We start from the raw sequence: 17,119 nt of genomic DNA, 5'->3' as shown, positions 1-17,119 counted from the left end.
AAGATTGAAAAAAACGTTGGCAGAAGTGCATAATATCTCATGGGGATTACTTTGAAGGGGCGAAATAGATATTAATGAATAAATAAAACATTTTTGAAAAAACACGAAATTTGCGATATTTTTTGAACACACCTCGTATATAAATATATATACATATAAGTCCCAAGAATATATGTATATATATTAGGGTGGGTCGATTTAAAAATCCCTCATTGATCTGTGAAAATCGTATTCTAGGGATCAAAATAAGGAACTTTGCCGAAGGAACCATACCTCTAAAACGAATTCTGATGTCCCCTAATTTGGGTCGAACGAAAAATCCCACTTTGACCCATTTAGAGTGCTCCAATCGAGTCCAAATGTATGACCGACCCCCACTAACTTTGGACGGCCGATCCACCCATGCCAGTGGCACACCCCCTGGAACTCCCCTGGGGGGTTCCCCATACAATCATTTCAAAATATCACCATTTTTGGCCTTTACATGAGAAAAGAAACTAAAAAGTTCGACCCAAATTGGGGAACATCAGAATTCGTTTTAGAGGTATGGTTTCTTCGGCAAAGTTTCTTATTTTGATCCCTAGAATATGATTTTCACAGAGCAATGGGCGATTTTTTTGCCTCCCCACAAATCGACCCGGCCTAATATATATATATATAATTGGCGCGTACACCCTTTTTGGGTGTTTGGCCGAGCTCCTCCTCCTATTTGTGGTGTGCGTCTTGATGTTGTTCCACAAATGGAGGGACCTGCAGTTTTAAGCCGACTCCGAACGGCAGATATTTTTATGAGGAGCTTTTTCATGGCAGAAATATACTCGGAGGTTTGCCATTGCCTGCCGAGGGGCGACCGCTATTAGAAAATGTTTTTTGTTTTTTACAACTAGGAAATACTCGTAATAGACTGGATTGAATAAAGTTTATAAGACTATTTAAGGAAATGCTCGCCACTGGATTTTCTACAATTGTGATCGAGTTGTCGCAGATATCTAATCATAGAAAAAATGAGTAATCGTTTCTTTTCCTCAGCGTTCTGCCAGCTTCTGTAGCTTCTTAGGAAAAGCAGGCCTAGGCCTTCTGCTGTGCAGTCTCTGAATGCAATCGATTGAGAGTAGTTTTTGATCCCATTTCTGAAACGTTTTTTCCGGCCCTTTGAAAATGCTATGCTTCACTTCCGATCATTATTTTCCAAAAATAATTAGCTTGGTCGTACTTTACCCCCAAATTTAGCTCTATCCTTTATAAACTGGCGCCTAAGGAGGTGGACTATGTGCTGTTTATTTCTGTTCTCTAGAGATCGGTGACAGTCTAACACACGTCTATAATTGAACGTGAATGTGCCACTAAATAAATATTAAGGTTCGCACCCAAGCTACTGCAGAGTACCCATGATAGCTACTTCCTACCCTGCAGCAAGGGCTATCTATTGATGTTCTGCAAGGTTAAGAGGTAGGAGATTTAAAATAGCGTTTAGCACTTCATTCGGTGCGGCTATAGTCTGCAAATAACTTTGCGAAAATTATCAAATTATTCTAAATTAGCCAAAAACCTGTGTATCTCTTTACCGCTTATTTCCCCGAACTCTTGGTTCTGGCCGCCATAGTCCTTAGGCAGGATACTTTGTGGTACATATTTGAAAAAATCTTCCAGATTATTGTGCACATACAGTATATTCATTAGCTCTTTTTTCATAAATGGTGTCATTAGAGCCAAAATTTTATCCATGAACGGTACGATGTTGATGAAATGAAAGCCAATCAGGCGAAGGGCAGCTGCTTCCTGCGAAAAGGTGGACTCATGTACGATAAGTTATCTGTAAAGATCAATTTTGCGAAATGAAATTAACTTACTTGCAAATAGAAGAGAAACTTCTTCATCTGAAATATGCCAACGCGCGTCACATGTCCCAAACTGACACCTTTCAAATCCATCACTATAACGTGGCCCGGCCGTATGCCATCCTCGTACATCCACATATCGAAAATCATGCAATAACTGAAAGCGATAGTGAATAAAAGAGTTGAGTATTTAAGATTCATTATTTCCAAAATTGAGATGAGTCTTCAGACTTTCTAGTAACGTAATAACATATTCATATGCAGGTGATAATCCAGGAGTAAAATCTAATCGAACGACATCCCCTGGTGTGGAACTCTGTTTTATCGATTACTTTTGTGAGACGCGCCATAAAGAGATGTTAGCAAAGATATTTTTTTAATTTATATACATTAGAGGTCCCAAAAAAATTAAAGTGTTTTTTTTTTTTTTAACGCATACCCTCTTATTTTGTTTGAATGGTCTCAAAACATCTAAAAATAAAGTTTCGTCTATTTAGAATCACGGCAACCCGTGCCGAGTTGCGCCGAAACCTGTCGGTACTTGTACAGTACGGCGCGCGTGAACTGTCGGATTGATTGCGTGTAATTACTTTTTTGTTTTATTAGTAATCGGGGTTTTTTTCGTGTAGTCAACATGTTAGTGGAGTTACGAAGTTCCAAAAAGGAGATATTTTTAATAGGGGATTTAAAACATCAAATCACCGGTTCTAAGCTTCTCTCTAACGGGCAAGTACTGGCAGTTTTGTTCTATAATATTCGTGAAGTGAACTTAAGTGTCAATGAAAGTGCAAATCTCACAATTCGTGAGTGTATTATTTATTGAGAAAAGGCTACGTGCCGACCAGATCAATACCTAACTGTGTTAAGAAACTAGTTAACTTATACCAAGTTTGGAGAGAATTGCAAAAAAATGCGAAAAAAACTCAAGAAGTGTTTGAACAGCGTCGACAGGAGTTTGCTTCAAACTTAAACAATTTGTTTGACATCGCACATACCGATACTCTTCAATTGATTAAAATAAATGAAGATAAGATCTTGCAGCGCCAAAGAGAACCAGGTGGGCCCGGTCACTCAGCCGGAGTGCACAAAAAAGTAACAAACAAAGAGGAAAGGAATCATCGAGGAGGAAAAGCGACGTGCTAAATATTTTTCACCTTAGCACCATCAACATCATCTTGCGAACCACCACTAGAAAAGTAATCTTCTGATTCTGAAATAATAGATTTAGAAGAAAATAGGCCCAGCGCAAGAGAAGTCTCCTCTCAGCCCGATAAAACTTCTTTGCGGAAAAATATCATAACTCCCAAGTTATTTGCCGCATTAGACAGATGTCAGTTAAGTGTGAGGGATTCTGTCTTTATAATTGAGGCTACTATTGAGGCTCTGGGGCTCAATACGTATGAATTCCCTATAAGCAAGACCTCCATCCATAGAGTTCGTACGGAAATGTGAAAAGAACGGGCTGAATCTATAAAATCTATCTAAGAATCTATCCTAAACTGCGTCTGCCTGTTCCCTTCCTGTCGAGCTATCCAATTTCGGAACAGCAATAATTTGTTCTTCATTATCGTATGTAATAACTACCGGTAGGCGTTCTTTTTTACTTTTACGTGAATCTAGAGCTGGCAACAGTTTTCCGTCCCAGTGGACAGTTACCGCGCCCGGGATTTTCAAGACAAGATCCCGGGCGCGGTAACTGTCCACTGGGACGGAAAACTGTTGCCAGCTCTAGATTCACGTAAAAGTAAAAAAGAACGCCTACCGGTAGTTATTACATACGATAATGAAGAACAAATTATTGCTGTTCCGAAATTGGATAGCTCGACAGGAAGGGAACAGGCAGACGCAGTTTAGGATGCTACATATTATGAACTGGAACCTTGAAGACAAAGTGCAGATTCTCTGTTGTGATACTACTGCTTCTAACACAGGCCGCATAAATGGAGCATGTGTCCTTCTTGAACAAAAACTGGGTAGAGAAGTGCTTATTTTTGCTTGCCGTCATCACGTTTACGAATTAGTACCTACTTAAAGGCGTGTTTGAAGCGAAAATCAGTCAAGTAACTACAAGCCTAGACATCCCATTATTCAAGAAATTCCGAGAAAACTGGAAAAATATCGATCCCGAGAAAAAACAAAGCTGTACAGAAAAGTTATTTTGTTTTAATGTTTCGAAAATTGACAAACTGCTAGAACTCTACAAAACTGAATTAACCAAAGAAATCGTTAGAGATGACTATCGCGAATTAATTGAGCTTTCAATTATATTTCTTGGCGGAGATTCAGGGAAGAAATTTAAGATTCGGCCTCCAGGTGCTATGTACCAGGCTCGATGGATGGCGAGAGCCATTTATTCGTTAAAAATATCGTTACTTAGTTCTCAATTCAGATTTCAAACAGGGATAAGGCAGCTCTGTTGGACGTATGTCTGTTCGCCGTATCAGGATTTGTGTTTTTGAAGGCCATGAAAAATTACGAAACAATAGACAAAAGCATTTCAAAAGCAGCTTTGCAGAAGTTTTGCCAGCATTTGTGGTATTTGACAGATGAAGTGTCTATTCTGGCTTTATTTGATGATGATGTCGATCTAGAAACTAAAGTAAAAATGATTGCTAAATTAACTAGAGAAAACCCAACAGCCCACAATAAACGTTACATTGCATTCAAAGAAGAACTCTGTGGCCCACTTTTTGGTACGTTAATTAAGCCTTGATTTTGTTCTTTTACTAAGTTTGCTAATAGGTATAATTGATAACTGATCTATCTGTTTTAGTTTCAGAGAAAAACATTGATGACTTCGTCTCTGTCAAAAGCAAGTTCCTGTTTAATCGACTCCAGATTGACGACAGTTTTCTGAACAAGTGCCCCTCTTCGTGGTCAAATGATAATTCGTTTCTGCAGGCTAAAAGGAAGCTGCTAGGACCGAAAGCAGTTAATGATACGGCAGAAAGAGCGGTTAAGTTAATGCAAGACTTCCATGGTTTGATCACTGTTCAAGAGGAGCAAAAACTATTTTTATTACGTTGCGTACAAGAACACAGACAGGTATATCCCGACTATAAAAAGCAAACTTTGAAAAGAAAATTCGATGATTGATGTCCTTTTTATAATAAAAAGAAAATAAATACGAAATATGTGTTTTATTTTTACTTATTTACTTAATCTAAAAATTCAATTAAACTTTTCTCTATTGTGAGCCTATAGCTTTCATACTAACTTTTAATCTTAAAGTTTGACTTCAAGTCGGCACGGGTTAATGGCATCCGATCTCAATAATATTTTATATTTAAGTTTTTAGAGTCAAATGGAAAAAAATAAAGGGTATGCGTATTGAAATTCCGAAAAAAAAATTCCCCCTTGTAGCCTGGGACACCCTACATATATAAAAGAAAGTCATGTTAGTTGCACTATTTATAACTCGAGAACAGCCGAACCGATTTGGCTGAAAATTGGTGGAGAGATAGCTTAGAACCAGGAGACGGACATAGGATACTTTTTATCCCATTCGAACGCGTTTCCGTGAAGTCACTATAAAATGTGGTATAACAAAAACGCATCTGATATGGAATAATAAAACGCAAATGACAGCTAAACGTAATTTTGTCTATGGTTAAGTAGAAAATTTGATAATATAAATTTTGTCAGAGGGGCCGTTCAAGTATTACGTAAGCACTATTGGGGGTCGGGGGTCTTTGTTTTGCTTATTTTGGATGACATGGGGGGTAGATGATGATTACGTCATCAGTAGTTATTTACTTTTTTACACGAATGGCAACCCTCACATTATCTATGCTTGAAAACGAAACGCATTTTCGGGGATTCCCGCAAATATACACGCTTACGCGATTCAGGGAATTACCGCGCGCTGTTCACTTGTCTAAATTTCTTCTGTTAGTGTATTGTTTTGTTCGGATACAATGCAACTCAACATTTGTGTTACCGTTGATTCCATTAGCCAAAGTTTAAATAAGATGTCGTTTCAAATAGACAAGTCCAAGTTATACCAAAAATTGTTTGAAAGTTTTAAAAAATCTCATACAAGTACGAAAGTAATTACAAAATGTACAAAAGTTAGTTAACGAAGTGTGGCGAAATTATAAATTACAAGCAAAGTCCGACAAGGAACTAGATATCATTGTATCTAAGAGAATTGAAGAAGAATTGCAAGCGGCGACTAAGAATAAATCCAATCTACTACATTCTTTGTCCAAGGTGAGTGACGAAATCATTTTAGGTACCTATGAGTGCTAGAAATATTAGAAATTTATGCGAATTTTGCAATTTCCCTCTGGGCAAAGTTGATACTCGTAAATGACGGGCTATGGCTTTAAGTAGTCTTTAAATGCAGTTTTTATTGCATACTTTGTATTTATGTAGCTTAATAAGAGAATCTTTAGCAGAAACAATAGAAAGTTTGTACTTTTTGGCAACGACTACCTGTAAACCTGCAGAAAAAACACAAATTATACAGCCAGCTTCAAATATTAAAAAACAGGAATAAGAGAAAATAAAACCCGGTAATTAATCACAACAGCAATGCGAAAATATTGAAAATGCAGATAAACAGAGGGCAAAACCTTCTCAGGAAGCTATGAAAAATAAGATTGCTCTACTCGAAAAAAATCTGAACCCTTTGTATTCTACCAGAGATACTATGCCAAGCCGTGCTGAAGTTGATAAACAGATCATTAAGTTGCGTGAGGAAATAAAAACAGTCTTTAACCAGGAAGATTTAAAACGCAGTTGCCCAGAAGAAACACAGGGATGGTATGAAAAGAAAGTTAGAAGATATTTATCATGAAAATCCAGAAATAAAAAAAAGACTACGAGTATCTCTGAGGGATTCAGTGGGTCGTCCTAATCTTCAAAGCAATCAACCATCACTATTGAAAACAATTGCGGATATAGCTTTATTTGGGAGTGCAGCAGATGATAGAATACGAACGGAATCTATTCGCAGCGTAAAAACTCTTGATGAACTCACACAAGAATTACGTAAAATAGGATTTGACATTAGTCGCAGTGGGACATATCTTCGTTTGATTTCCAGAAAGTCTAATTCTGCAGAGGAACGAAGACATGTATCGACAGTCCCTGTTAAGCTCATTCGGGCTCAAACTGATGGGTAATCGCTGAGCATCATAAATTAATACCATCTTTTTATGCAGGTATCAAAATCACTTCCAGTATGCTAGGACAACCGCAAGCCGTTGGATATTCTGGACCAACATACATCGCTCTTCGAAGTGGAAAGCATAGTTCATCTACTGCTAATACTTATGCTCAGGATTTCGAGACCCTTCTCAAACTTAATGAGTTTAGACCATTAGCTAAAACTGACCATGGACTAGTAAAACCATTGGTAATCATGACGGTTGATGGAGGGCCAGATGAAAATCCGCGTTATGAAAAAGTCATAGGGTTTGCTATACGACACTTTAAGCGATATGATCTCGATCCATTGTTTTTAGCTAATAATGCTCCTGGAAGTGCGTACAGCAGAGTAGAGCGAAGAATGGCTCCTCTTAGTCGGGAACTGGCTGGTTTAATATGGCCTCATGACCATTTTGGGTCTCATTTGGATGAACGTGGCGTTACAATTGATGAACATTTAAATAGAAAGATCTAATTTCGAATTTGCAGGAAATATATTAGCTGAAGTATGGAGTTCAATGGAAATTGATGGCTATAATGTTACTGCAAAATATGTTGGGGCAGGTCAACAAGATGTTCCTGATTTTCCAGACATTAAATGGTATTCAGAACATGTGCGTGAAAGCCAATACATACTTGCTTCAAATTGTAAAATGTAGAAATACGGAATGCTGTCGTCCAAGAAGTGGATTACTAGATAACAGGTTTCTTCCACCACCTGTAAAAGTAAAACAAACAGTTGATGACTTGATTTTGGATGAAGGAGGGCAATTTCTTGATCTTCCAGTCAATTTAGCTCTACGCTTAAGTGCTTCACTCAAAGATTTCCTGCAAATGCCCTACGATTATTTTTGTCCGACGGTAAAATTGAGGCTATCAAGTCGAACATGCAAAACGTGTGGTATTTATCATGCTTCTATCAAGTCAGTAAATCGTCACATCGAGAAGATCCATAAAAAAGCAAACACGCACACTGATAGGAAAGTTAGACCTGTAAGAGTCGCTGCTCGTCGTGCTAATGAACTGATGTGCATTATTCAATATTTAGAGCACCATAATGTCGAATGGCTCGATGAGAACGACGTAAACATTCCAAAATCGGATGAAAGTGAGCAGATTCACAACACTGAGCAGCAATCCAAGAAATCCAATGTCATCGAAAACTTAGAATCATGGATTCGGGTTTCATGGACTGAAGACTGTTAATTTGAATTTAATATGTGTACCAAAAATTTAAAATAAGTTTGTTATGTTCGTAAGATTATAATATTTTTGTCCCTTACTCTATGTTGAATACTGCACCAGTAAAATCTAATCTCTATCCTATATCTATTTTCTTATTTTTAAAATTATAATTATAATATAATATAAAAAAAATACATTTTTTAATTGAAAAATGTTTACGTAAGCATGGGGGGAGGGGGTAAAAGCTTTGCTTACTTTTGCTGACAAGGGGGATGGGGGCGTAAATATTTGTAATAAATCTGCTTACGTAATACTTGAACGGCCCCAGAAATATATAATCACAGTAATTTGTATTCTCTTTGAATCATCATTATCAATGCCGCGACTAAGACGATCGAATCTCTCCCGACAAAGCCGTAATGCAAGAAGGATACGAAACATTGCGAATGGAACGACTGGTGAAGCACAAGGAATTGCCCGTGAAGAGCGCCGCGTTAGTATGGCTCGACTTCGTGCTTCTCAATCACAAGAGCAAAGCGAGGCGGCCCGTGAAATGGCTCGGTTGACAATGCGAAATCGTCGAGCGAATAACAGAGATCAACAAGTAGATAATTTTCGATGCACAAGAAGGGAATTATCAAGTGCTGATTTGAATCGAGCAGCGTTTCGATATGATTCCAACACTAATTACTGCTTGCATCCCAGCGTTTGCATTGGGCCAATGCACGTTGTTTGCGAGTATTGTGGCGCATTGAAGTTTTCCGGAGAAATGCCCGGATTGTGCTGCCTTAGTGGAAGAGTGAAATTGCCATTATTGACTTTTTTGGAGGCGCAATGAATTTACAGTCTGGCGACTTCAGCCAAACACTGCCAGTAATTCGAAGATCAACGGTTGCTGACGAAATAAACGCTTGCCTCAAATCATCGAATCTATGGCGCTATGTGAAGAAACTTCAGCTGACAACAAATATGAGAGTTGCATTACTTAATGATACATCTACTGAAGAATTCTCTGAGCAATTACTGGCTATCGGTAATGGTCGAGTACCTGTCGACGAATCGAGCGGATTGATTTCATTTCCACAGAATTTCTGTAACTTTGTCTCATCGAAAGACAAACTTATCAATAATGTATTCCCAAACATCACTAATAACTTCAAAAATAATGAATGGTTGAGTGAACAAGCAATTTTAGCGGCTAAGAATAAAGATGTAGATGACCTAAACTACATAATTCAAAATGATATCATCCATTGACTGTGTAACAAATGAAGATGAAGCTACCAACTATCCAATTGAATTTTTAAAGCACTGCGACCATATTGATCTATTGTGCACCCTATGCTGTCTATTGACTGTTAAGTATGCTTATGAATTGTACCAGCTCCTTCTGTAAGTATGAACTTGTTTAAAAACCATTTCCTTCTATGCGTTAACCCCGGACATTCGATGATGAGATGTTCTATAGATTCCTCATCTTCGCAGCAAAAGCTGCAGGTGCTGGTGTTAGTTATGCCTAATTTATGTAAGTGTTTGTTGCAGTAACGTGAGGGCCATGTTAGCTCTTTTAGCGTTGAAACTTAGGAACTTTTTGGGACAAAATGGGCTGAGGTTAAGGTCGTATTTATTCCAAAGGTAGGGGAAAAACCCGAACAATTGCCTAAATCATACAGACCAATTAGTCTCAGCTCATTTTTCCTCAAAACAATGGAAAAGATAGTTGATCAGTATATTAGGGAATACAATCTAGCTAAATTCCCACTGCATCGACTTCAATTTGCCTATCAACAGGGAAAATCCACTGAGACTGCAATACACAGCCTGGTAACAGTTATTGAAAAGGCTATTGAGTCCAAACAGATAGCTCTATGTGCATTTATTGACATATCAGGAGCTTTTGATAACACCTCCTATGAGTCAATCTATAATGCCCTATATCTAAAGGAGGTACCTGAACCCATCACTAGATGGATAATATTCATGCTGAAATCTAGGACGATCAGCACCGAACTAGGAGGAACAATCAAATCTATTAAAGCCACAAGAGGTTGCCCTCAAGGTGGCGTACTCTCTCCTCTTCTGTGGACTCTAGTCATAGATGAACTTCTCCACAAACTGAATAACCTAGGATTTCACACTCAGGGTTACGCTGATGACCTAGTAGTTTATGTATTAGGCTGGCATGAGGAAACAATTTCGGATCGCATGCAGCAAGCCCTTACAATAATAAACAAATGGTGCACGGAAAAAGGGCTCTCCATCAACCCATCCAAAACAACACTTGTACCGTTTACTAGGAGAAGGAACATAAATCTCAAATGTCCGACCCTTAATAGAACAACACTTGAACTCTCGACAGAAGCGAACTATCTTGGCGTTAGTCTTGACAAAACTCTTACGTGGAACTCCCATATTGAGAGAGTTACTTCAAAAGCCACAAGGGCATTCTTTGCCTGTACAAGGCTTTTTGGTAAGACATGGGGACTAAGCCCTAGAATGACCTTCTGGGCATTCACCACAGTTGTAAAACCCATAGTCACTTATGCATCCTTAGCATGGTGGCCCAAGGTCAAGCAAAGAAAGGCGGCAAACGAATTAAGCAAACTGCATCGCCTGGTATGTGTTGGTATTACAGGGTCTATGAAAACGTGTCCCACGGATGCATTGGGTGTGCTCCTGAACATACCACCGCTTCCAATTCTAATTGAAAGGGAAGCTCGCTCGAGTGCCTTAAGACTAAAAGGTATATCTGAACTTAAAAGTGGGGATATGAAAGGACATTTAAAGATCTTAGAAGACTTCCTACATAGTCCCATTCTTCATAGGGATGATATACTATCACCCAAACCAATACTCTTCAGGAACTTCCAAGTTATAATCAATGAACGAACAGACTGGAGAACTAACTCTATCACTTTCAAACCTGGCTCCCAGCTATGGTTTACTGATGGGTCCAAATTGGAAAATGGTAGAACAGGGGCAGGAATCAATGGGCCCAAATTCAAAAAATCGATACCCAACTATATTCCAGGCAGAAATACATGCCATTGAAATATGTGTGAGAGAATGCCTTAGAAGGAAAATGAGAGATACTCACATCTACATACTTTCAGATAGCCAAGCGGCTCTAAAAGCCCTTCTATCAACAACTATCACCTCTAAATTGGTAAATGATTGCTTAAACCTTCTAAATACGTTAGGAAACCTCAACACAGTAACACTATGTTGGATTCCGGGACATGAAGGACATGAGGGAAATGAAATGGCTGATGACCTTGCAAACCAAGGAGCAAATATGCAACTTACTGGTCCTGAGCCTTTCTGTGGACTAACAAAAGGCCACATTAATGAATTCCTTAGGAAATGGGAAGAAAGAAAACTTGCCGCACACTGGCTAAATTGTGCCGGTCAGCGTCAAGCCAAACTATTCGTAAGTCCTAACAAAGGAATATCTGACAAACTTCTCTCACTAAACAGAGTAGATCTGTGTCTTTTAACCGGATACCTTACAGGTTACTGCAGCCTGAGGTACCATCTAAATAATATTGGTCTATCCGAGACCATTGTCTGCCGCTTTTGCGAAATGGACATAGAAAGCTCAGAACATGTGCTTTGTGAATGTCCTGCGTTGGGCAGACAAAGACTTCACCACCTTGGTGGTATCGTAGTATTTCCATGCAATCTTTGGAACAACAAACCCAAAACTGTGCTAAAATTTTTAAAAAGCCTAAAACTCTAGGGTTACAAAATAGGCCTTTCACAATAGATCAACTCTGGTCGCAGTGCGTAATGGCCTTCTAATAATAATAATAAACTGTGTATCCTTTTGTGACACAGAGAATTGGGTCAATGTGGTCTGAGACTTGAGCCATGCTTATGGTGTTTTTGATTTTATTTAGGATACTTATATGAAGTGGTGGTAGATTAAGGAGTGCTTCCATGTTTTTCAAATCAATGTTTCTCACATGGTCAATTATACCTATGTGGCATGTTCACAGGTCGGAAAACCATCTGCGTTGTTTGTTCTTGCACCTGATAATAAAACAAAAAATGTCGTGTATCACAAGGTGCCTAACTGAAGAGTGCAATCTATTAAAGCTTCATTGAAATACCTGATTAATAAAAAAATTAACTTAATAAAATAAAAAATCTGCTTTTTTATTGCCACTGAAGCGGATCCATTTAAAAAAGAAGAGGCAAAAACTCAAATTAGATTAGAAAAATGGGAAGTATTTTATTTTCCATTAGAAATGTAACATTTTTGCTGGTCACTGGTTTACGGATCACTTGAAGTTGGTTGGAAGGGTTCGTAGAAGTGTATTCTGCAAGCAGCTCCCACCAAACTGAAGTTCAAGCTACCGAACCGTCGCCCGTAGTGAGTGCTGCTGCTGCTCACTTATGTAACATTGTTAGCGAAGTAAACATCTACTTCGACAAGTGGCAATTAGGGAACTAGGCTCGATGATAGTGGGGTCGAAATTGGACGCGACTTCCCTTTCGACTGCATCCGAATTCTTTGAAATCACACTGCTGGCCTGAAACTGATTCTTTTGAAACTGCTGGTCGCATGAGTTAGCTAGGTAGGGGATCCGAGGGGTCTTCTAAGGTTAACAACCTCAGCTCTCGAATTGCGTGGATGCCCTTACACTACACTGTTCGCGAGGTAGGTATGTGTGCTGTGAGACTCGACATTACTTCGAGTCCATTTTGTGTCAGCTGTATGGAGGTTGAGGTGGAATTATCTCAGCACCTTTTCTTTGGTTGCGCTTAACGAATCTTGGCTTTTATTTCTTTACTACGTCTGCTGATATAGCCGGCATTGATATTAACCACCTGGTGAACTTCATTAGCGGCATGAAGTGGTTCACACAACAGTAACCAGAATTCGTTCGGCAGTCATTTGCAAATCCCCCCCCTTTCTTTCGTCCTATTGGTGTGCTTCTTCTTATTTCTTTTGTAATGCTATCAAAAAAATTCGAATTTGATTTATTCGTTCAATAGTGGTCTTCTTTCTCGGCAACTATTTGAACCTGCGGCCTCGGTAGTCTAGAGTAAGTGCACTAGCCTGCCATCCTAGAGGTTGTGGATTCGAATCCCACGTAAAGCACGATCCTCGCACTTTTTCAAATTTACCTACTTCCCCTGTTTCTAAAACAAAAAAAAAAATTCTTCCAATTCCATTCCTCAACCCCAAAAACTTTCCATCCTTACTCCCAACAGTCTGAGCATTATTTGCTTTGTGGCTGCTAAAACAAGTAAGAAGCAAAGAAAAACACACAGTTACACAATGCATTAGTGGCGCCAGCATGAGGAAGCCGCCGACCGCGGTAAAAGCGCAGACACACCAAATTTAGCGAAGTGCTCAACCAGCTGTGCGATCCTTCTGCCACAAAAATGTAAAACACAGATGGCGCTCCAAGCAGTAGGAAGGTGTTGTTCCTAAGCAACGACAGATGGGCATTGCCACTACTTAGGACTGGTAGCGGCAGGCTAATCACCTACCCTGCCAGAAATCAAAGCAGATTAACGAAACCAACGCAAGACTGAGTCTTGTCGAGGTCCTACGCTCCCGAGAGGAGGGAGCAAGGAAAGAAAAAAAAAACAATTTGAACCTAATCGAATCTCACTGCCAAACTTATTTTCTAGCTTTGAGCCAGCCAAAGTTTCTACTTTTGCTCTTATCAAGGGTTCTTGTGGAAATCTTGTTTCCAAAGCAGAAGAGCAGAGTAGCGCACTCTAAATAGCTGACGGAAGCTTGCAGCAATAACATTCCGAATTTTAAAGTGCTCAACCTTAGGTTCCTCCCCATCTGAGTTGGATTTAATCAGGTTGAATTGAGAAGATTGAATAGAAGCTCTGGAGAAGATGTGGGATTATGGGGCATAGCTCCCATGAGCAGCTATCGAGGGTAGTTCTCAAGCTCTCAGCTCTCTAAGGCATGCAGTGTCTGTGCTAGATTTAAGTCTTGGGTTTGGGGCATTCCTTCCAATTAACGGATATTTTAAATTAATTTGAAATTCCATTTAGATAAAGCCTAAGTTATTATACAATTAGTAGCATTAGAAGCTCGTGTATGTTGTATCAAAGCTCACCAAGATAAAGCGAGATTAAGTATGTACTAAACAACTATAAATATAAGTAAATACTAAGACACTTCGAAATTACTGGATTAACGTGCTTATCAATCACTTGCACTAATTACCTTAATTCCCTGGTAACACTCGCGCAAACTTAACAATTTAATTAGCCAGAGATTTATGTAAAGTGGGTATTGTGGAGTTATCATGGAATTCACAGAGCTTATTTCAATCTTGTAATTAAAGTGTATTAAGCAAAGTGACATCAATACTTGAAGCTATTTCCCTTCAATACGTTTATGCGACCATAGTTTTGTCATTGCATTAACGCAGTAGAAACTCTAGACTTATAAAAATTCAGTCATTCAATCGAACCGAAACCTTTCACTGCTCCTGAATTTATATTTGATCAAAAATAATACTCTCCAATAGGTCATGGAGAGAAGAAAATACTTGTGTCCCAACCAGCCTAATTTGGCCGCAAATAGATAAGAAAAGGTCAGGAGTATCTCTCAACCTCTCAAGAGAGAACCTCTCGCAGGTCGTGGCTTGTGTCACCGGTCGTTGGCTGTAAGGTAGGTACTATTCTAGGCTAGGAATATTCTTCGCATGAATACTACAGCAGTAGTAGAGACGAGGAAGAGTAAGAAACAGTAGAACATTTTCTCTTCAAATGTCCAGCCTTAGCTAGGAGTAGAGAAAGGTTGTAAGGAAAATAGTCTTTTGACTCTCTTACGGAACTATCCGGGATTGGGATAAAATCAATCCTACGCTTCATAAGAGCGTCTAAATGATTCCATGGAGGTTCCCGTCTTACACAGTGGTACCACAATGGACCTACATGGTCAAAGGGAGTTGGATATTCTAAACCGACTGCCGCAAAAACCTAGGTAGGTAGGTAGGTTTGACAGCCGCATCGCTCATAAGAACAACGATGCCACTTAGACCACGAAATGGTTCCATTGGGAGCCACAGAGGCTGCGCTACATTTTCACTTCCAGATTGATCTATCCTGAGCTTTGAACAAAGCGTAAAAGGCTGTTGATACCTAAAGTGTATAGATCCTCCATATTCATTAAGAAGTAGGTTCCTGCTTCTTGCCACAGCCAGGCATTTGCAAAAACGTGTTGAATTGTTTACAACTCATTCCTACAGCTACGACAGAAATCATGCATGTGAACGCCTAGTCTACTTGTGTGATTTCCCATGAGACAATGCCCTGTGAAGGCCCCTATTGAGGTCCTAATTTGAAGTCTACTCAATTTTATAATATCCTTGGATAGACGTAAATTTAGACTTGGGCAATGTCGCCTAGCAATTCCGCAGGCACTAATTTATAGAATTGATTAGCGCATCCATAACAAGAGGCTTACAAGTGGCGAGAGGTACCCCCATAAGATTATTAATGTTTAGCATACAGGTACCTTTTCTTGCAAGTTGGTCAGCCCTACAGTTGCCTGATATTTCTCTGTGGCCTGGAACCCAGTATAAGATAATACGATACTGTTTAGCCATCTCATTAAGAGATTGGCGACAATGTAAGACACTCCTTAGTGTCATTTGGAATGCATCCAGAGCCTGTAGGGCATCTTTTCTGTCTGATAGAATGCAGATATCTTTTGACGATATTTTGTTTATCTCTAACCATCTTAAGGCCTCATGAAAAGCGTTTATTTCCGCTTGAAAAACCACTACAGTTATCTGGTAGTTTAAAGGATTCACTGATGAAAAGCTCTTCGCAATATAACCCTGATCCTACACTGTTATCCATTTTAGATCCGTCCGTGTAGATTTTAATGGGTGTATTGGGTGTTGGATCTTTTTCAAGCCATTCCAGTCTAGAATTGATTTTCATTGAAAAATTCCTTTCGAAGCAGAGAATGGGGAGGTGATAATCACAATCACTTGGTATATCCGTATAGGATTCTAAGATGGTTGAATATCCATGTGAGACAGTCTTACATTGTGAGCTTGCTCTGAGCCTTAATGTGGAACAGGGCACTGAATATTTGCAGAAGAGATCAAGGGTTGGCAGCTGTAATATGATGTCTAAAGCTATGGATGGCAAAACTTTCATGAAAACCCAGTCTAACCTAACTTTTTCAACAAAATAATTTTTCAGCAGGCTGCGTCTGCTTTGTACAGGTAACCAAAAATATCTCAAGCACTTTTGTGCATCATCTAATTGTAGAGTTTTGTTTACATTTTTGAGTTGAAAAATAACGTTTTTCTTCCTATTACCATCTTTGCTTACATTAACCTAACCTAACTTTAATTTTTTGTTTATAAATCTTCACTTTTTGACACTATGCTTTCAACGAACTAAAACAACACTCTTCAGGTCTCCCAGGCGAATACAAATAAGAAGTCATTTAGACACAAGGATGAGAGATTACCAGGTTTGTCATTGGTGAAAAACGAAATCGGGCTTCGGCTGCAGAATTCTGCTCGCCATTTCACACTTACTCACGCACTCGTCCAATTAGTCTTTTGACGGCAAAAAAGTGACATGAGTGAAAGCCTGTGTTGATTTTTTTGTAAAGGGTGTTTTTTTTAGAGGTTAGGTTTTATTATGGCCGGCTTCATTTTTAAAGAAATATGGACCAATGATTCCCTCTGCCCATAGAGCACACCAAACAGTGACTTTTTGAGGATGTAACGGCGTCTCAGCAATGGCTTGTGGATTATGTTCACTCTAAATGCGACAATTTTGCTTATTGACATACCCATTCAACCAAAAGTGAGCTTCATCGCTGAACAAAATTTTCTTTGATGCATCGCGCGAACCGAATCATTATTTTCGTAATAAATTTGCACGATTTGCAAACGTTGTTCAGGTGTAAGTCCATTCATTATGAAATGGCA

At 39.1% G+C, this 17,119-nt stretch overlaps 1 protein-coding gene across 1 annotated transcript in view; it reads right to left on the bottom strand.

The window, feature by feature from the left end:
* The window catches only part of LOC129235686 (alpha-tocopherol transfer protein-like), a 40,916-nt gene that overhangs the window by 2,157 nt on the left and 21,640 nt on the right, over window positions 1–17,119 (bottom strand). The window contains exons 3-4 of the mRNA XM_054869671.1: window positions 1,851–1,995; window positions 1,566–1,779 (exon numbers count right to left, since the gene is read on the bottom strand). Of these exons, the coding sequence (XP_054725646.1) occupies window positions 1,566–1,779; window positions 1,851–1,995 (359 nt within the window). The remainder of the gene's footprint in view (window positions 1–1,565; window positions 1,780–1,850; window positions 1,996–17,119) is intronic.

This window comes from Anastrepha obliqua, chromosome 1 (genome assembly GCF_027943255.1).
Source record: "Anastrepha obliqua isolate idAnaObli1 chromosome 1, idAnaObli1_1.0, whole genome shotgun sequence".
Taxonomy (NCBI): domain Eukaryota; kingdom Metazoa; phylum Arthropoda; class Insecta; order Diptera; family Tephritidae; genus Anastrepha; species Anastrepha obliqua.
This window is presented reverse-complemented; position numbering and strand designations above follow the sequence as displayed.